Source organism: Herpailurus yagouaroundi, unplaced genomic scaffold (assembly GCF_014898765.1).
Source record: "Herpailurus yagouaroundi ecotype Mexico unplaced genomic scaffold, PumYag 429, whole genome shotgun sequence".
Classification (NCBI taxonomy): Eukaryota; Metazoa; Chordata; class Mammalia; order Carnivora; family Felidae; genus Herpailurus; species Herpailurus yagouaroundi.
This window is the reverse complement of record NW_024412646.1, coordinates 64813-86532: the sequence shown is the minus strand read 5'-3', so window position 1 is coordinate 86532 and position 21720 is coordinate 64813. Positions and strand designations below refer to the sequence as shown.

At 37.1% G+C, this 21720-nt stretch overlaps 1 protein-coding gene across 1 annotated transcript in view; it reads right to left on the bottom strand.

The window, feature by feature from the left end:
• Window positions 1-11935: 11935 nt before the first annotated feature.
• LOC121022698 (cullin-4B-like) overlaps window positions 11936-21720 on the bottom strand; it is a 53377-nt gene continuing 43592 nt past the window's right edge. Inside the window, exons 7-8 of the mRNA XM_040464103.1 lie at window positions 12217-12322; window positions 11936-12144 (exon numbers count right to left, since the gene is read on the bottom strand). Of these exons, the coding sequence (XP_040320037.1) occupies window positions 11951-12144; window positions 12217-12322 (300 nt within the window). The 3' untranslated portion in view covers window positions 11936-11950. The remainder of the gene's footprint in view (window positions 12145-12216; window positions 12323-21720) is intronic.

Here is a 21720-nt window from a genome sequence, read left to right as displayed (position 1 = left end):
GGGTGGCAAAATGAATTTTAAAAGGTTAGTCTATATGCTGTCTAGGAAAGATTCATTTCAATCCTAAAGATACATACAGACTGTAAGTGAAGTGCTGGGAAAAAATAATTATACAAACAGAAGCAAGAATAAGCCTGGGTAGAAATACTAATATCAGATGAAATAGACTCTATTTTTTAATCGTTTTTTATAGTTTTTTTTTTTTTTAATGTTTGAGAGACAGAGCACAAGTGGGGGAGGGGCAGAGACAGGGAGAGAGAGGGGCGTGGGAAACACAGAATCCGAAGCCAGCTGCAGGCTCTGAGCTGTCAATACAGAGCCCAACGTGGGTCTCGAACCCCTGAACAGTGAGATCATGAACTGAGCCTAAGTTGGAAGATTAACTGACTGGGCCACCTGGGGTGCTCCAGACCAAACAGACTTTACACGAAGACTACAGCAAAAGAAAAAAAGTGCATTGCATAATGATAAAGGTATCAACCTAATAAGAGCATGTAACAATTAAAAACATCTATGCACCCAACAATGAAGCACTTGAATACAAAAAGGAAATATTAACAGACATAACGACAAATTGATGGCAATTCAATATAGTAGGTGACTTCAACACCCACTTCCATCAATGGAAAGATCATCCAAGAAGAAAATCAGTAAGAAAACAATGTCAGACTGAACCAGATGGACTTTAAAAGATATATTAAGCACATTCCACCCCCAAATCACAGAGCACACCTTATTTTCAAGGGCTCATTGAACATTCTCCAGAATACACAGATGTTAGGCCACAACACACATCTCAATAAATTTAAAATGACTGAATTTACATCATGCCACTTTTCCAACCACAAGATAAAACCAGAAAGCAATCACAAGAAAAAAACAAAAAACAAAAAACTGGAACAAGCATAAACACACAAAAGTTAAACAACAGGATACTAAATGTGTCAACAGAGTAATCAAAGAAGATATACAAAAATATGTGACAACAAATGAAAATGAAACCAAAATGATCCCAAATCATTTGAACACAGCAAAAGCTGTGTTAAGAGGGAAATATATAGCAACACAAGACAACCTCAACAAATAAGAAAAAGCTCAAATAAACACATAAAACAGACCAGAATCAGTAAAATAAAGACTATGAAAATAGCAGAAAGTTTAAATAAGTAAATCCACGCCTGGATCCTTGAAAATATAAACAAAATTGATAAACTCTTACCCAGGCTCACCAAAAAGGGAAAGAGAGCATAGGGGAGAGAAAGTGGACCCAAATATACAACATGAGAAACAAAACAGAACTTATACGACACAAATATAAAGAATTATAAGAGAATGTTATGACAAAATCCCAACAAAATGAACAACCGAGAACAAATGGATACATTCCTAAAACATACCATCTTCGAAGACTGAATCAGGAAGACACAGAAAATCTTCACAGCCCAAGAAGTAGTAATGAAATTGATCTGTTAATTAAAAGTTACCGAAAATTAAAATCCCAGGATCAGATGGATTCACAGGGGAATTCTACCAGACATTTAAATAACAGTTAATATCTATTCTCAAACTATGCCAAAAAACAAAACATAACAAACCAAACAAAACACATAAGAGGAAGAAATGCTTCCAAATTCATCCTATGAGGCCAGGTTTACCCTGACATGCAAACCAAAGACTCTCCAAAAAAAGAAAACTATAGGCCAATATACCTGATAAACAGAGAGGCAAAAACCCTCAACAAAACATTAGCAAACTACCTTCAATAAAACACTAAAAACATCATTTACTACAATTAGGAAGGATTAACTCCAGAGATGCAAGTATAGTTCAATATTTGCAATCAGTCAATGTCCTACACAACACATCAAAAAATGATCGAAAAACATCATATGATTGCCTCAACAGATGCATAAAATCCTGACAAAATTCAATCTGTATTTATGAAAAACAACTGCCAACAAAGTCAGTTTAAAGAGAACATACTTCAATATACAACATCATCTATGAAAAAACACAGCTATCAACACACTGAATAGGGAAAAACAAAGCTTTTCTTCTAGGCAGCTAGGAGCTCAACACGTTTAGTTAGCATTAACATAAGAAATTCTAGCTGCAGCAATCCCAAAAGACAAGAAAATAAGAGGCACCCAAATTGGTAATGAAGAAAGAAAATCCTAAAGCCTCCACCAAAAACGATTAGAAGTAATTAGTGAATTAGGTAAGTGCCAAGACACAAAATCAATACCCATAAAATTGCACTGTTTGTAACTAATAGCAAAGTAGAAGATAAATTATGAAAATAATTCAATTTACAATTGCAAACCCAAACCTATACCATACCTAAGAATAAACTTAGCCTGAAAGTCCTGAATTCTGAAAAACACAGAACAAAAAACACTAAACAGAGAACACTAAAAAAGTTGAAGAGGAGACAAAGAAATGGAAAAACATTCCATACTCATGGGACTGGAAGAATAAATATGGTTAAAATACCTTCACTACCCAAACCAATCTACAGATTTAGTGAAATCCTTATCAAAATACATTTTCACAGAGGTAGAACAAAATATCCTAAAATGTCTTCAAACCACAAAAGACCTCATATAGCTAAAAGCAATCTTTAGAAAAAAAGGAAACAAAACAAAGCTATCACAATCCCAGGTTTTAAGACATGTAACAAATATGCAGAAATCAAAAGAGTGCCATACTGGGACAAAAACAGAAATACAGATCAAGAGAACAGAATCAATCCCAAAAATAAACCTATAATTATTTGGCCAATTAACATACGCCTCTAAAAGAGGCACGAACATGCGAATAGGGAAAAGACAAGTGTCTCCAATAAAACGTGCTCAAAAAAACTGGGTAACTGCATGTAAAATAAAGACACTGGACCGCTTTCTTACACTATACACAAAAATACACTCAAAATGAATTAAAGAGCTAAACAGGAGACCTGAAAGCATAAACATCCTAGGATAGAGCACAGGTGGTAACTTCCCTTGACATTGGCCAAAGCAACGTTTTGCTAGATTTATCTCCTCTAGCAAGAGTAATATTATTATAAAGCCAAAACACTATTGGGACTACATGAAAAATTAAAATTGTTGCACACTGAAGGAAACCATCAACACAATGAAAAGGCAATACACTGAACAGGAAAAGAGTTATGATATATCTGATAAGGTTTTAGTATCCAAAATATATGACGGCAACAGTAAAAAAGAAACGCAATTTAGAAAATGGTCAAAGGAAATGAATAGATATTTTTCCAAGGAAGACCTACAGAAGGCCAAAAGACTCATGAAAACATGCCCAAATCACTAATCGTCTGGGAAATGCAAGCCAAAACCACCATAAAATACATTACACCTATCAGAAAAGACAGAAACAAAGACCAAAAATAAGTTTTCAGTGAGATTATGTAGAAAAAGGAAACTTTGTACACTGTTGGTTGGAATATGATTTGGTACAGCCACTGTAAAAAAAAAGCATGGATGTGCCTTTACAGGTTAAAATATTAATTCCGTATGATTTAGTATTTCTACTACAGGGTATTTATCCAAAGGAGGAAAAAAAAAAAAAAAACACTAATTCAAAAAGATACGTGCATTCCTATGTTTACTGCAGCATGATTTACAATAGCCAAGATATGGAGGTAACCTAAGTGTCCACTGATAGATGAATGAGTAAGAAATATGTGGTGTGTGTATGTATATACACATATATTCAGCCATATAAAAGGATGAGTTCTTGCCATTATCAACAGGGATGGAACTAGAGGATATTATGCTAAGTATCGTAAGTCACACTGAGAAAGGCAAATGTCACATGCTTTTACTCACAGGTGAAATCTAAAAACCAAATGAATTAAAAAGCAAAAAGCCAGAATCAAACCTATACATTCCACAGAGAATTCAAGGTTGTAAGAGGGTGGAGAATGGGTAGGATGGGCAAACTGCGTGAAAGGGAGCAGGACACACAGGTGTCCAGTTGTGGAATGAGTAATTCATGAGAATAAAAGACACAGCGAAAGTAACACAGTCAAAGCCACTGTAATGGCATTGTATGATGTCAAACAATATCTATGCTTGTGGTGAACACAGCATAATATACGGAGTTGCAGAATTACTGAGCTGTAATTCTGAAACTAAAGTAATACCGTGTCAATTATATTCAAATTTAAAAATAATTAAAGAGTTAAATACTTACGATTAAATGGGAGATGAAAGACTTGTATACTAAGCACTAGAAAAGCTCACAAAAGACATTTATGCGTCTCTGAAAAGTTAGACTTACTATTAAGATGTCCACACTACCCACAGCAACCTTCAGATTCAAAGCAATCTCTAGCAAAATCAAAATGTCACGTTTTACAGAAAGAGGGAAAAAAAAGCCTATTAAAAGGTATTTGAAACCACAAAGACCCAGAATATTTAAGACATATTAAGAACACCCAGGGGCTCCTGGGTGCCTCAGTGGGTTGGATGCTGGACTTCAGCTCAGGTCATGATCTTGCAGTTTGTGAGTTCTAGCCCTGTATTGGCCTCTGTGCTGACAGCTCAGAGCCAGAAGCCTGCTTCAGATTCCGTGTCCCCCTCTCTCTCTGCCCCACCCCTGCTCTGTCTCTCTCTGTCTTTCAAAAATGAATAAAGATAAAAATTTAAAAAAATAAAAAGAACACCGAGATAACGCGATGATTCTCCCTGATCAAAACATACTAAAAACTACTCTAATCAAAATAGTATGATACTGGAATTTGAGGAATAAACTTAGGAATTCCCTGGGCTCGCACCATGGCATAAAGAATTACAAAGCCGTAACATGAACACACCCAAACTTGGGTAAACAAGATTAAGACCTGAGGATAGAGCAGGGGTGGGTAAAGGCCCCCAGAATAGAGAGGGGGCAAAGCCTCCCAATACAAGGTTATATGAGTTAAACAAGATTAGGCATTCTGGGCAAAAGTGTCCCCCAATTTAGTACTACAGCAGAGAGCTGCTTTCACAGGAAAGAAGGACCAAATTGGGTAAACAGGTATATGGGGCTACAGATTCCTGCTATGCTGGTTAAGCTGCCCAAAGTGGAGCTGATTAGCAAGAGAAAAGGTGCCTTGTTAACCCTGAGGTTGCATGCTCTATCTGTCTTATCCCCTAGGCTAGCTAAGATAAACAGACATGGTACCTCCTGTCTGCCATTAACATCCATCTGCCTGGCGCCATGATTTTGTTTTATACTGACCCAAACCCAAACACCGATATCTTCAAAAACCCCTTCTCCTCATGCCATGAGTTTATGTTCACAGATTCACTCTCTCTTTCTGCGTGTCCATCACTTTTGTAAGCTTTCTGATAATAATAAATACGGGGCAAGGACCCCTATTCGGGGCTCTTGTCATTTCCTGGACATTAGCCATCTCTACTTTTCATCCTGCGTCTGCTCTACTGCTGGCCAAGAGAGAACTTCAGACTTAGAGTCTACAACACTGGAATAAAGAGAGATATATGCCAATGGAATAAAACTGACAGACCACTAAATACTCTAAAACACAAGACTATGCCAGGAGGCCAAGAAAACACAGTGGGGAAAAGGGATCTCTTCCATAACTGTTGGGAATACGGGACATCCATCTACAACAGAATAAAACTGGACCCTTAGCTCAAGTCATACACAAAATGAATTAAAATTGAAGATGTGACACACAAAACAATAAAATGTTGATAAGGAAACAGATGGGGTGGGGGTACCTGGGTACTACAGTTGGTTCAAAGTCTGACTCGACTTCAGCTCAGGTCATGTTCCCATGGCCAAGGAATCAAGTCCTGCATTAGGCTCTATGCTGAACATGGATGGAGCCTGCTTAAGATTCTCTCTCTCTCCCTCTGCTCTCTCCCTGACACATGTGCTCTCTCTGTCTCTCTGTCTCTCTCTCGCTTCTCTCAAAACTAAGAAAAAGGAAAAGAAAACACAGGGGAGAATCTTGTAGACAGTGGACTGAGCAGTGATATTCTGGATCTGATACTGAAGAACAGACAACGGCAAAAGTAACAAAAAATCTTCTGCACAGAAAGGAAATAACAAAACAAAGAGTAACCTATGGGATTATATAAAATATTTGCAGGCAACATATCTGATAATGGGTTCATATACAAAATATATAAGTAATTTGCATAACTCAAGAAAAATTTTACCCAATTTAAACACGGGCACAAGGACCTGAGATATTTTTCTGAAAAAGCTACAAATGGTTGAAAGTCTAACAAGGTGCTCATAGTAATTACCATCAGGAAAATAAAACTAAAAACATCAACCTGTCAGGATAATCAAAAACCAAAGGACAAATATTGGTGATGATGTGGATAAAGTGAACTCCTGAACAGTTTCGGGGGATGTAAATTGGTACTGCCACTAGGGAAAACTGAAATCTGGATCTCAAAGACATGTCCGAACTTCTACTTTATCACAGGATTATAGCCAAGATATAGAAAAACCTAATTGTCCATCGATAAGTAAATGGATTAAAATGTGGTATATGCATACAATGAAATAACAAACGTTATGCTAAGTAAAAGAAGATAGACAAATAATGAGTAACCTCTCTTGTATTTGGAATCTATGAGACTCAATCACATAGAAGATGAGAATAGAATATAGCGAGATGAGAGGGAGAAACGAGGTGTTCACCAAAAGGTTAAAAAAAAAGAAAAAAAGTTTTAGATATGCAAGATGAATGAGTCCTACATATTATAGAGCAATGTTAAATATACTTAACAACTGTTGTATTACATGCCTGAGATTTACTGAGAGTGTAATTTAATATTCTTACCACTAAAATCACACACACACAAAAGTTAACATATGAGAGAGATTTAAGGATATGTCAAATTAGCCTTATTATGGCAATTATTCCACAAGGTCTATTTATGTCAAAACAGCAAGTGTACAGCACGAATCATACAAGTTTTAACTGTCAACTGTACCTTAGTAAAATGGAGAAACAAGAAATAAAGAAATGTACCACTTTCATAAGCATCAAAATGAAAAACAACAGTTATGAGTTAAACTAGTGAAGTACTGGTAAAAGACACCCACTGAACTACAAAATATTGCTAAAAGAAATACATATGACAGACATAAATGGAAATCCAGCCCATATTCATCAACTAGATGAATCTTGTTAAGGTATCAATAACACCTAATCCATCTCCAGATACTTTGTAATGCCTATCAAAATTCTAAATCAAATTTTTGCAGATGCAGAAATAAAAAACGATTTTAAAATCATGTGATGTTAAAAGTAAAATGAATAAGGAAAAAAAAAGAACAAAGAAGACAAGAACAGGGAAGAACACAATGGATGACCCCCATTGTGATTTTACAAAATATTACAAAAGCTATAGTAATACAAATAGTATGGTAAAGGGGCAGAGAAATATAGGCAATGAAATAGACACAGAAGATGAAAGGAAACATACTTGCATATATGGTCAAATCATTTTGAACAGTATTGAACACCACTCAACGTATAAAGGATACAAATGTGTTCAACAAGAAAAAAAAAAAAAAAAACAAACCGTTCAGTGAAACCAGGATCTTATTCTCTGAGAAGATAAACAAAATGGATCAATATCTAACCAGGCCCATAAAAAAAAAAAAAAAAAAAGGACTCAAATTAACAAAACCACAAACAACAAAGGAGAAATAATAACCAACACCACAGAAACAACTGGAAGACCATATTATGAAAAATCATATGCCAGCAAATTAGACCCTGTAGAAATAACTGATAAATTACGAGAAACGTAAAATGCCAAAACTGAAATAGGATGAAATAGAAAATTTGATCAAACTGATTACTATCAATGAAATTACTCAATAATCTAAAAACTCTCAACAAACAAAATTCCAGAACAAGACGGTTTCATAAGTGAATTCTCTCAAAACAGAAGGATAATGCCACCTCTTCTCAAACTATTCCATAAAATAGAAATGGAAGGAAACTTTCCCAGTTCATTCTATTAAGTCCAACATTACCCTGAATCCAAAACCAAAGAAGACAACACAAAGAGAACTACAGGCCAATATCCCTGGTGGACATGGACGCAACAGTTCTCAACCAACTAACAGCAAACAAAATTCAATAATACATAAAAAAAATCGTTCAGTATGATCAAGTTAAATATATTCCCAGGATGAAGGATAGTTTGATATTCCCATATCAATCAAGGGAATATGTTACACTAACAAGAGAAAATATAAAACCATACGATCATTTCAACAGATGAAGAAAAAGCATTCTCAAAGAACAACATTCATTCATGACAGAAACCCTCAACAACATAGCTTTAGAGAGAACATATAAAGGTCACCTACGAAACCTGTAACAAACTTCATACTCAATGGGGAAAAAACTGAGAGTTGAGGAACAAGACAGGGATAACCCACTCTTACCACTTTGATTCAAATTAGTACTTAGAAGTCCTAGCCACATCAATCAGACAACAACAACAACAACAACAACAACAACAACAACAACAACAACAAAAACAAAAATAAAAGGCATACAAATTGGTAAAGAAGGAAAACTTTCACTATTTGCATATGACATGAGGTACTGTCTACAGAAAACCCTAAAATCTCCATGAAAAGACAAACTACTAAAAGTGATAAATGAATTCAGTAAAGCTGCAGGATACAAAATCAACCTACAGAAAAGGCTGCATTTAAATACATTAAAAACGAAGTCACAGAACGAGAAATTTAAGAAAATACTCCCACTTACAACTGCAGGAAAAATAATTAAGTCCCTAGGAATGAACCTGACCAAAGAGGTGAAGGACCTGTACTCTGAAAACACAAAACACTTATGAAAGAAACCGCAGATGACACAAAGAAATGGAAAAACATCCCATACTCAGAGATTGCAAGGAGAAATACTGTTAAAATTCTAAACAACCAAAGCAGTCTATACATTTAATGCAACCCTTATCAAAATACCAAGAGCATTTTTCATAGGACTGAAGCCAATGATCCTAAAATCTATGTGGAGCACAAAAGACCCCAAATATGTGAAGCAATCTTGAAGAAGAAGAACGAAGTTGGAGGTATCACAATTCCAGATTTTAAGTTATATTATAAAGGTGTAATAATCAATACAGCAAGGAAATTACATAAAAGTAGACATACGAATCAGCAAAAAGAACAGAAAACCCAGAAATAAAACCATAAATACATTAATATTCAACAAAGGAAGCAAGAATATGTAAAAAGTCTCTTCAATACATACTGATGGAAAAACTGGTCAGGGACATGAAAAAGAATTAAAATGAACCACTTTCTTACCCAATACACAAAAATACATCCACAATGAATTAAAGACCTAAAAATGAGACTCGAAACCATAAAAATCATAGAGAGAGCATGGGCTTTCCAGATATGTCTCCTAGGTCAAGGGAAAACAAGCAAGCAAGCAAGCAAACAAACAAACAAACAAACAAACTATAGGGACTACATCAAAATAAAAACCTTCTGCATACCAAAGAAAACAATTAACAAATTAAAAGACAATGTACTGAATGGCACAATAAGATCTCTGCAGATGACATAACTGATAATGGGTTAGTATTCACAACATGTAAAGAACTGATACAACTCAGCATCCAGAAAATAATCCAATTTAAAAATAGGCAGAAACCTTGGACAGATATTTCTCCTAAGAGGACATCCATATGGCCAACTGACACATGAAAAGATGCTCAGTATCATAGATCATCAAGGGAAATACACATCGAAACTACAATGATATATCACCTCAAAACAGTCAATGGCTAAAACAAACAAACAAACAAAAAACAACAAAAAAAAAAACCCCAAAAAACAAAAAAACAAAAAAACAAAACCAGAAGAAAAAGCAGGTGCTGATAAAGATGCAGAGAAAGGGGAATTCTCTTACACTGGGGGTGTAGCTACTTTGGAACACAGTAAGGAGATACCTCAGAAAGTCAAAAGTAGAACTACCCTATAGTGCCCCAATTTGCTACTTACCCCAAAATGCCAAAACACTAGCTCAAAGGGATACATGCACCCCTATTTTTTGAAGCATTCTTTGCAAAAGCCAAATTAAGGAAGTCACCCAAGTGTCCAGGGAAGGATAAAGAAGATGTGATACACGCACACAACCAGGAATACTAAAAAAGAATAAAATCTTGCCATTTGCAACATGGATGGAGCTAGACAAATCCTGTATGATTTCACTCATTTGTGAAATTTGAGAAATAAAACAAACAAGTTAAGGAAAAAAAGCAAGAAACAGACTCTTAACTCTAGAGAACACACTGATGGTTTCCAGAGGACGGGTGGGTGCCTGTGGGAATCGGATATATAGGTGTTGGGAATTAAGGAGGGCACTTGGAAGAGCACTGGGTGTTGTGTGGAAGGGCTGAGTTACTATACCGTCTACGTGAAACTAACATTCTAATGTATGTCAGCTATAATGGGATTAAAAGTTAAAATTTAATAAAAAATGGTTCAATAGATATTCACATGCAAAAGAATGAAAGTGGACATTTAACTCACACAAAAATCAAATTTAATTAAAACCAGAAAACAAAACAAAACAAAACAAAACAAAACAAAACAAAGAAGACAAATACACAAACAAAAGCTCCTCAAAGAAAACAGGGAAAAAGCTTCAAGACACTGGATTTGACAAAAGCACAGGTAAAAGCAAAACAGACAAATGTTACTACATTAAACTTTTTTGTGCATCACCGCATAAAGTCAAGAGTTGAAAAGCATTCTACAGAATGAGAAAATATTTGTAAATCATATACATATAAGCCATTAATATCTCAGAGGTTATAAATAATTCCTATAATTAAACAACAAAAATATTAAATAACTCAAAATTAAAAAAAAAGGCAAAGTGCTTGAATACACATTTTTTTCAATGATGATATACGAATGGCCATAATGCACATAAATAGTTGTTCAAACTTATAAATTCTCGTAGAATGCAAATCAAAATGATACTATCACTTTTTTGTCCTTGCAGAATATCTACTATAAAAATATAAATACTAATACTAATACTAAGACGACGACTACTACTACCACTACTAACAATAATAATAATATCAATAGAGAAAATAAGTTTTGCCAAATATGTGGAGAAACTGGAATTCTTCTGCACTGCTGGTGGACTGTAAAACTTAGAGAATTCTATGGAATATAGTATATTGGTTCCTCAAAAGAAAATTAAAATAAAATGGCTCTATGATCCAGCACACCCACTTCTGGCCAAATGTCCAAACAATTAAGAGCGGAGTCTCAGAGATACTTGTATCTCTGTACAGGCATGTACACTCATGTTCACAGCATCATTATTCACAACAGCCAAGAGGTGGAAGCAACCCAATGATCATCAGTGAATGAATGGATAAACAAAATGTGACATATTCATATAATGGAATATTCAGCTCTAAATGAAAAAAAAATCCTTTTACTTGCTCCTTAGCTATGTATTTAATGAAATTTGAGGACATTATGCTAAGTGAATTACGCCAGTCACAAAAAGACACATACTTGAAATACTTATGGCTCTTCTTATATAAAGTACCAAAATTAGTCATATTCAAATAAAATTTAAAAAAATGTTATTTACCAAGGCTGGGGTAAAAAGAAAACAGAGTCTTGTTAAAACAGATTTTCTATTTTTTAAAATGAAAAAGTTCTGCTTATCTGTTGCACCACAGTGTAGATATATTTAACACTACTAAACCATACACTTCAAAATGCTCATAATGGTAAAATTTTATGTTTTTTACCAAAACACAAAAAACATATTATTCTAATTACTACTGCACCAAATCAAAAACAAAAACAAAAACAAAAACAAAAAAAACAAAAAAACCCACAACTTCTTAAAAGGCATCAGAAAATTAAAGTGACATTAAAGTGAGAAACAAAGTACCGTTTCTTTCATCTGGATTTCATTGATCTTTATCTTGAAGAGTTTGTGTTTGAATTCCTCATTACAAAAAAATACATCACCATCTTCCACATCTCTGCCCTTGGGAGTTTTGATAAGAACTCTAGCTCTGCCACAAGCTAATGACTGTAGAGTTCTTCTAAGTTCTCTATCCTCTGAATGAGAAAAAAAAAATGTTTAGCATTTTTATTACAGCACAGATTTAAACAACTACAATCAATACTTACCTACTCCAGTAGCCACCTTAATTTCTTCTAAGCTGAACCGATTTCCTTCATTAAACATCAACAGCACCAATGTTTGGAAAAGGGTTACCTGAAGTTCTTTTTTGCCCTGTTAAAAGCAACATTCTATTAATTTCTTATAGAAAAATACCAATTTAATGATGATGTAGGTATGATTTTAGCTACTTAAAATCCTCTCTATTTATTATATTAAAATATCAATAGTAATTGAAACGAGTCCTGTTGAGGTCAAAATAGAGCTAAAAGTGGCAGACATTAACAGAAAAAAAACAGCATTGGCTGTTTCCACAATAAATAAACATACTTTCCACTTTAGAACCAACAATACATTAGATATTTAAAAACCAGAAAAAATATTTGTGTTATCACCACTCATAATCAAGGTACTAAAAGTGGGTAAACAATTTCCCAACTGCTTCTTTCCAAACTGAAAGAAGTAACAATAAAGATTACAAAATTGTTCTCCTATTGGAGACCGTTCAAAATATTAACTTTAAATTAATTAAATATTAAAGGTGAAATCTGAAGTTTCAAGCATAAGGGGAAAACTCCATGACACTGGTCTTGACAACAACTTTTTGGATATGATACCAAAATATATGATTTGGCGTTTACGAACCCAAAGGATGAACACAGAGGAAGGGAAGGAAAAATAAGATCAAAACAGACAGGGAGACACACCGTAAGAGACTCTTAAATACAGAGAACAAACTGGGGGTTTGTTTGTTGGGGGAGGTAGGGTGGGGGCATGGGCTAACTAGACGATGGGCAGTAAAGGTGGCAACTGTCAGGGTGAGCTATGGGTGTTATACGTAAGTGATCATTCACTGAATTCTACTCCTGAAACCAATACTATACTATTTTAACTAAGTTGAATTAAAATAAACTTCAGAAATAAATAAACAAAAAACAAACAGGTGAGACCAGATCATAATGGAAGGTTTTGTGCAGGAAAGTAAATAAATGTATTCATTCTTCCTTTCAAGAAAATTAAAGGTAACCTATAGAATGGCAGGAAATACTTGCAAACCCATCTATCTAATAAGGAGTAATATACAAATACATGCAGTACTCATAACTACTCAACAGGAAAAAAAAAATCCAAAATAAATCCAAATGAAAATAGGCATAGGGCCTGGACAGTCATTCTTCCAAACAAGATATGTGAATGACCAACTACATGAAAACTGTATAAAACATCATTAGTTAGGGAAATAGAAAATCCAAAAGGGAAGTTGTTCCTCATAAAATTAAAAACGGAACTAACATACAATTCAGCAATTCCACTTCTAAGGATATAGTTGAAAGAAAAAAATAAAATCACTACATCAGAGAAATATGTGCACCTGCTGTTTGCAGGACTGTCTACAGTAGCCATGACATGGAAACAACTTACGTGTCAATGAACAGAAAAATGTATAGAGAAAACGTGATAGATTAGCTTACACAGACAGGTAAGATAGGTATGACCGACACACAGGTAAGATCAGTATATAGAGATATAAATAGAGTTTAAAAAAATAATAATACAGAAACAATGGAATATTATTTATCAATAAAAAAGAGAGAATTATGCCATTTCTGACAACAAAGATGGATCTTGACAGCATAACTGTAGTGAAGTAAGATACAGAAAAACAAACACCATCCCATGGAAAGGGAGAACTACAGACCAATTTCCCTGGTAAATATAGATGCAAAAATTCTCAAGATACTAGAAAACCAAATGCAACAACAGATTTAAAAAATTATTCCCCACTAGCAAGTGGATTTATTCCTGGGCTGCAGGATTGGTTTCATACTCACAAATCAAGCAACGTGATACAACATACTAATAAAAGGAATGATAGGAACAAGACGATCCTTTAAACGGGTGCAGAAAAAGCATCTGACAAAATACAGCACCCTTTGTTGACAAAAAAACAAAAAACAAACAAACAACAACAACAAAAAAAAACCTCAAGAAAGTAAAAATAAAAGGAACACATATCAACATCATAAAAGACTAATATCCTCAATGGGGAAAACGAGACCTTTCCCCCTACAGTCAAGACCATGACAGGAATGTCCATTCTCACTACTGCTGTTCAACACTGGGTTGGAAGTCCTAGCCTCATCAATCAGACAACAGAAAGAAATAAAAAGCATCAAAATCAGCAAGGAAGAACTCAAACCTTCACTCTTTTACTCTACATGGAAAAATCCAAAAGACTCCACCAAAAAACTGTTAGAACTGACACATGAATTCAGCAAAGCTGTAAGATATAAAATCAATGGCATTACCACACATCGATAATGAAGCAGCAGAAAGAAAAATAAAGGAATGCCATTTATAATTGCACTAAAAACCATAAAATACCGAGGAATAAAATTAACTGAAGAGGTAAAAGATCTGTATCTCTAAAACCATAGAAACTTTATGAAAGAAATTAAAGAAGACACAAAGAAATGGAAAAGGGTTCCATGCTCATGGATTGGAAGAAAAAATGCTATTAAAACGTCAATTCTATCCGAAGCAATCTACATATTCATAGAAGTCCCCATTGAAGTAGTATCAGCACACTTCACAGAGCTATAACAAACAATTCTAAAATTTGTATGGAACCAGGAAAGACTTCAAACAGCCAAAGTAATGTAAAAAAAAATAAAGCTAAAGCTGGAGGCATCACAATTCTGGACATCAAGCTTTATTACAAAGTTGTAATTGTCAAGATAGTATGGTCCTGGCACAAAACCAGACACACAGATCAATGGAACAAAACACAGAGCCCAGATGGAAGAACTGGAAGATGGTGATGTAGGAGGACACTGGGCTTACCTCGACCTGCTGATCGCTTAGACTCCACCCACATCTGCTTAAATAACCCAGAAAACCACCAGAAGTCTAGCGGATTGGACTCTCTAGAGCCAAGGGTAGACAAGAGGCCCACGGAAAAGGGTAGGAAGGGCAGAGAGGCGGTGCGCACTACACGGACTGGTGGGAAGGAGCCGGGGCAGTGGAGGGCAGCCCGCCTGGCAAGACGAATCCACGAGTCTGGATTACAAAAGCAGAGGGGCTGGACTACGTGAGTTCTGACAGCCAGTGGCACTTAACATCTGGAATGTTAAAAGTCAACAGCTCTGCTCTCGGAGAGCAGAGAGGGCGAGAGGACACTGGGAGGGAGAGGTGTTGAGCCCTTGAAGACAGAGCTCAGCTCGGCATGGGAACAAAGGGCGCTGGCAAGCGCCATCTCCCTCTCCCACCCCCCAGCTGAAATCCCAAAGGGAACCCAGTTCCTGTCACCGAACTTGCTTGCATCTCGCAGATGCCCAACACTGTGCTTTGGTGGATCCATCCCTCCGATGGGTCTGCCTGCCTCCCTCCCAGTGCTGCAAGGCCCCTCCCGCAGGAGACCACTGACAGCAAAGCGAGCTAAGCCTGCCCCTCGTGCCCCATGCACCTTGCGGATCCACCCCGGCTAATACACCAGATCCCACTGAAGCAGCACCACAAACCTGGCAGTGTGCAAGTAGCCCAGACAGGGGCCACTCCACTCCACAGTGAGTCCTGCCCCTGGGAGAGGGGCAGGTAAGGTACACACCAGTCTGACTGTCGCCCCAGCGGTGGGCTGAGGTCAGACATCCGGCCGGACTGCGGCCCCGCCCACCAACACAAGTTACTCCACACAGCACACAGGGGAAGTGCCCTGCAGTTCTGTGCCACTCCCGGGACTATCCAAAATGACAAAACGGAAGAACTCTCTTCAAAGGACTCCAGGAAGTAACGACAGCTAACGAATTCATCAAAACCAATTTAAGCTATATAAGTGAACAAGAATAATAAGTGAACAAGTCATAGTCATAAAATTAACCACTGGGCTTGAAAACAGCATAGACGACAGCAGAGAAGCTATTGCTACAGAGGTCAAGGGACTAAGAAATAGTCAGGAGGAGCTAAAAAATGCTATAAATGAGGTGCAAAATAAAATGGAGGCAACCACAGCCCGGATTGAAGAGGCAGAGGGGAGAATAGGTGCATTAGAAGACAAAATTATGGAAAAAGAGGAAGCTGACAAAAAGACAGAGAAAAAAATCCGGGAGTATGAGGGGAGAATTAGAGAACTAGGTGATGCTATCAAACGTACCAATATCCATATAATAGGAATTCCAGAACAGGAAGAGAGAGAAAAGAGGCTGAAGATGTACTTGCGCAAATCACAGCTGAGAACTTCCCTTATCTGGGGAAAGAAAAAGGCACTGAAATCCAAGAGGCACAGAGAACTCTCTCCAGATGTAGCTTGAATCGATCTTTTGCACAACATACCATAGCGACACTGGCAAATACAAGGATAAAGAGAAAATTCGGAGTGCAGCTAGGGATAAACACACTCTAACATATAAAGGGAGACCCATAAGACTAGTAGCAGACTTAGCTACTGAAACTTGGAAGGTCAGAAAGGAATGACAGGAAATCTTCAATGTGATGCAGAGAAAAAATGTGCCCTCGAGCATCCTTTATCCAGCAAGTCTGTCATTCAGAATAGAAGGAGAGAGAAAGGCTTTCCCAAACAAACAAAAACTGAAGGAATTCATCACCACTAAACCAGCCCTACAAGAGAGCCTAAGGGGGATTCCGTAAGTGAAATGTTGCAACGACCACAAAGTACCAGAGACATCACTACAAGCATGAGACTATAGACATCACAATGACTCTAAACGCTATCTTTCTATAGTAACACTGAATGTAAATGGACTAAATGCTCCAAACAAAAGTCATAGGGTATCAGAATGGATTAAAAAAAAAAAAAAGACCCATCTATTTGCTGTCTACAAGAGACTCATTTTAGGCCTGAGGACACCTTCAGATTGAAATGAGACTGAAAGATGGAGAACTATCCTAGTACCAGAAGTCAAAAGAAAGGTGGAGTAGCCACACTTATATCAGACAAACTAGACTTTAAATTAAAGGTTGTAACGAGATGAAGAAGGGCATTATATAATAATTATAGGGTCTACCCATCAGGAAGAGCTAACAATTTTAAATGTCTGTGCACCAAATTCTGGAGCCCCCAAATATCTAAAACAATGAATCACAAACATAGGCAACCTTATTGAGAAGAATGCAGTCATGGAAGGGGACTTTAATACTCCACTTATAACAATGGGTAGATCATCTAGACACAGGATCAATAAAGAAAGAAGGGTCCTGAATGATACATTGGATCAGATAGACTTGACAGATATAGTTAGAACTCTGCATTCCAAACCAACAGAATATACGTTCTTCTCGAGTGCACATGGAACATTCTCCAAGGTAGAGCACATACTGGGTCACAAAACAGCCCTTAATAAGTATAAAAGAATTGAGACCATACCAAGCACACTTTCAGACCACAAGGCTATGAAACTTGACATCAACCCCAGGAAAAAGTCTGGAAAACCACCAAAAGCATGGAGGTCAAGGAACACCCTACTAAAGAATCAATGGGTCAACCAGGCAATTAGAGAAGGAACTGAAAAATATATGGAAACAAATGAAAATGAAAATACAACAATCCAAGAGCTTTGGGATGCAGCAAAGGCAGTCCTGAGAGGAAAATACATTGCAATCCAGGCCTATGTCAAGAAACAAGAAAATCCCAAATACAAAATCTAACAGCACACCTAAAGGAACTAGAAGCAGCACAGCAAGGTCACCCCGCAGGAGAAGAGACATAATAAAGAGCAGAGCAGAAATAAATAATATAGAATCTCAAAAAACTGTAGAGCAGATCAAGGCAACCAAGAGTTGGTTTCTGAAAAAATAAAATTGATAAACCTCTAGCCAGGCTTCTCAAAAAGAAAAGGGAGATGACCCAAATAGATAAAAATCATGAATGAAAATGGAATTATGACAACCAATCCCTCAGAAATACAAGCCGTTATCAGGGAATACTATGACAAATTATATGCCAACAAACTGGACAACCTGGAAGAAATGGACAAATTCCTAAGCACCCATACACTTCCAAAACTCAAACAGGAAGAAACACAAACAGACCCATAAACAGTGAAGAAACTGAATCAGTCATCAAAAATCTCCCAACAAGTAAGAGTCCTGGACCAGATGGCTTCCCTGGGGAACTCTACCAGACATTTAAGGCAGAGAAAATACCTTTCCTTCTCAAGCTTTTCCAAAAAACAGAAAGGGAAGGAAAACTTTCAGACTTATTCTAGGAAGCCAGCATTACTTTGTTTCCTAAACCAGACAGAGACCAAGCAAAAAGAGAGAACACTAGGCCAATATCCCTGATGAATATGGACACCAGCAATTCGAATTCAACAGCATTTAAAAGGATTATTCAACAAGATACCAGCAAATCGAATTCAACAGCATTTAAAAGGATTATTCACCATGATCAAGTGGGATTCATTCCTGGGCTGCAGGGCTGGTTCAACATTCTCAAGTCAATCAATGTGATACATCACATTAATAATAGAAAAGGACGGGGCGCCTGGGTGGCACAGTCGGTTAAGCGTCCGACTTCAGCCAGGTCACGATCTCGCGGTCCGTGAGTCCGAGCCCCGTGTCAGGCTCTGGGCGGATGGCTCGGAGCCTGGAGCCTGTTTCCGATTCTGTGTCTCCCTCTCTCTCCGCCCCTCCCCCGTTCATGCTCTGTCTCTCTCTGTCCCAAAAATAAATAAACGTTGAAAAAAAAAAAAACTGAGAAAAAAAATAATAGAAAAGGAAAGAAAAAGAAAAAGAAAAAAAAAAAAGAAAAAGAAAAAGAAAAGGAAAGGACCATATGATCCTGTCATTCGATGCGGAAAAAGCATTTGACAAAATTCAGCATCCTTTCTTAATACAAACCATCGGAAAAGTTGGGATAGAAGGAACATACTTAAACTTCATAAAAGCCATTTATGAAAAGCCCTAAGCTGATATCATTCTCAGTGGGGAAACACTGAGAGCTCTCCCCCTGGGATCAGGAACACAACACAGATGTTCACTCTCACCGCTGTTGTTCAACGTAGTGTTGGAAGCTGTAGCATCAGCAATCAGACAACAAAAGGAAATCAAAGGCATCAAAATTGGCAAAGATGAAGTCAAGCTTTCACTTTTTGCAAATGACATTATATTCTACATGGAAAACCGAGAGACTCCATCAAAAGTCTATTAGAACTGATACATGAATTCAACAAAGCTGCAGGATACATAATTAATGTGCAGAAATCAGTTGCATTCTAATACACTAGTAATGAAGCAACAGAACGACAAATAAAGATACTGATCCCATTCACAACTGCACCAAGAAGCATAAAATACCAAGGAATAAACCTAACCAAAGATGTAAAAGATCTGTATGCTGAAAACTATAGAAAGCTTATGAAGGGAATTGAAGAAGATACAAAGAAATGGAAAAACAACATTCCATGCTCATGGATTGGAATAATAAATATTGTTAAAATGTCAATACTACCCAAAGCAATCTACACATTCAATGCAATCCCAATCAAAATGGCCCCAGCATTCTTCTCAAAGCTAGAACAAAGGATCCTAAAAATGTATGGAACCACAAATGACCCCAAATAGCCAAAGTAATACTGAATAAGGAGACCAAAGTGGGAGGCATCACAATCCCAGACGTTAGCCTCTACTACAAGGCTATAATCATCAAGACAGTGTGGTAGTGGCACAAAAGCAGACACATGGACTAATGGAATAGGATATAGATTTCAGAATTGGACTCACAAAAGTATGGCCAACTAATCTTTGACAAAGCAGGAAAGAAGATCCAATGGAAAAAAGACAGTCTCTTTAACAAATGCCGCTGGGAGAACTGGACAGCAACACGCAGAAGAATGAAACTAGACCTGTTTCTTACTCCACTCACCAAAATAAACTCAAAATGGATAAAGGACCTGAATGGGAGACAGGAAACCATCAAAATCCTGGAGAAGAAAGCAGGAAAAAAAAAAAAAAAAAACCTCTCTGACCTCAGCCGCAGCAATTTCTTACTTGACACACCCCCAAAGGCAAGGGAATTAAAAGCAAAAATGAACTATTGGGACCTCATGAAGATAAAAGGCTTCTGCACAGCAAAGGAAATAATCAATGAAACTAAAAGGCAACCAACGGAATGGGAAAAGATTATTGGCACATGATATATCAGACAAAGGGTCAGTATCCAAAATCTATAAAGAACTCCCCAAACTCCACACCTGAAAAACAAATAATACAGTGAAGAAATGGGAAGAAAACATGAATAAGACACCTCTCCAAAGAAGACATCCAGATAGCCAACAGGCACATGAAAAGGTGCTCAACGTTGCTCCTCATCAAGGAAATACAAATCAAAACTACACTGAGATACCACCTCAAGCTAGTCAGACTGGCCAAAATGAAGAGCTCAGGATACTACAGATGCTGGAGAGGATGTGGAAAAACGGGAACCCTCTTGCACTGTTGGCTACAAACTGGTGGCAGCCACTCTGGAAAACAGTGTGGAGGTTCCTCACAAGATTAAAAATAGATCTACCCCATGACCCAGCAATAGCACTGCTAGGAATTGACCCAAGGGATACAGGAGTGCTGATGCATAGGGGCAATTGTACCCCAATGTTTACAGTAGCACTTTCAACAATAGTCCAATTATGGAAAGAGCCTAAACATCCATCAACTTATGAATGGATAAAGAAGATGTGGTTTATACACACAATGGAATACTACATGGCAATGAGAAAGAATGACATATGGCCTTTTGTAGCAACATGGATGGAACTGAAGAGTGTCATGGTAAGTGAAATAAGCCATACGGAGAAAGACAGATACCATATGTTTCCACTCTTATGTGGATCCTGAGAAACTTACAGAAGACCATGGGGGAGGGAAGGAAAAAAAAAGTAGAGACAGAGGGAACCAAACCATAAGAGACTCTTAAAAACTGCGAACAAGCTGAGAGTTGATGGGGGGTGGGAGGGAGGGAAGGGTAGGTGATGGGTATTGAGGAGTACACCTGTTGGGATGAACACTGGGTGTTGTATGGAAACCAATTTGACAACACATTTCATACTTAAAACAATAGAGAACCCATAAATCAACCTACAAATGTTACGGCCTACTGATCTTTGGTAAAGCAGGAGAGAATATCCGAAGTAAAAAGACAGTGTCTTAAGCAAATGGTGACTGGAAAACTGGACAGTGACATGGAGAACAGTGAGCCTACACCATGTTCTCATACCACACACAAAAATGAATTCAAACTGGATGAGACACCTAAATGTAAGACAGGAAACCATCGAAATCCTAGAGGAGAAAATAGGAAACAACCCCCCTTTTGTTTGGCTGCAGAAACTTCTTACTGGTCATTGCCAGAGGCAAGGGAAATAAAAGCAAAAATGAACTCCTGGGACCTCATCAAGATAAAAGCCTTCTGCGCAGCAAAGTAAACAGTCAACAAAATTAAAAGGCAACTAATGGCAGGGTGAACACCTGGGTGGCTCAGATGGTTAAGCATCCTCCTGCTG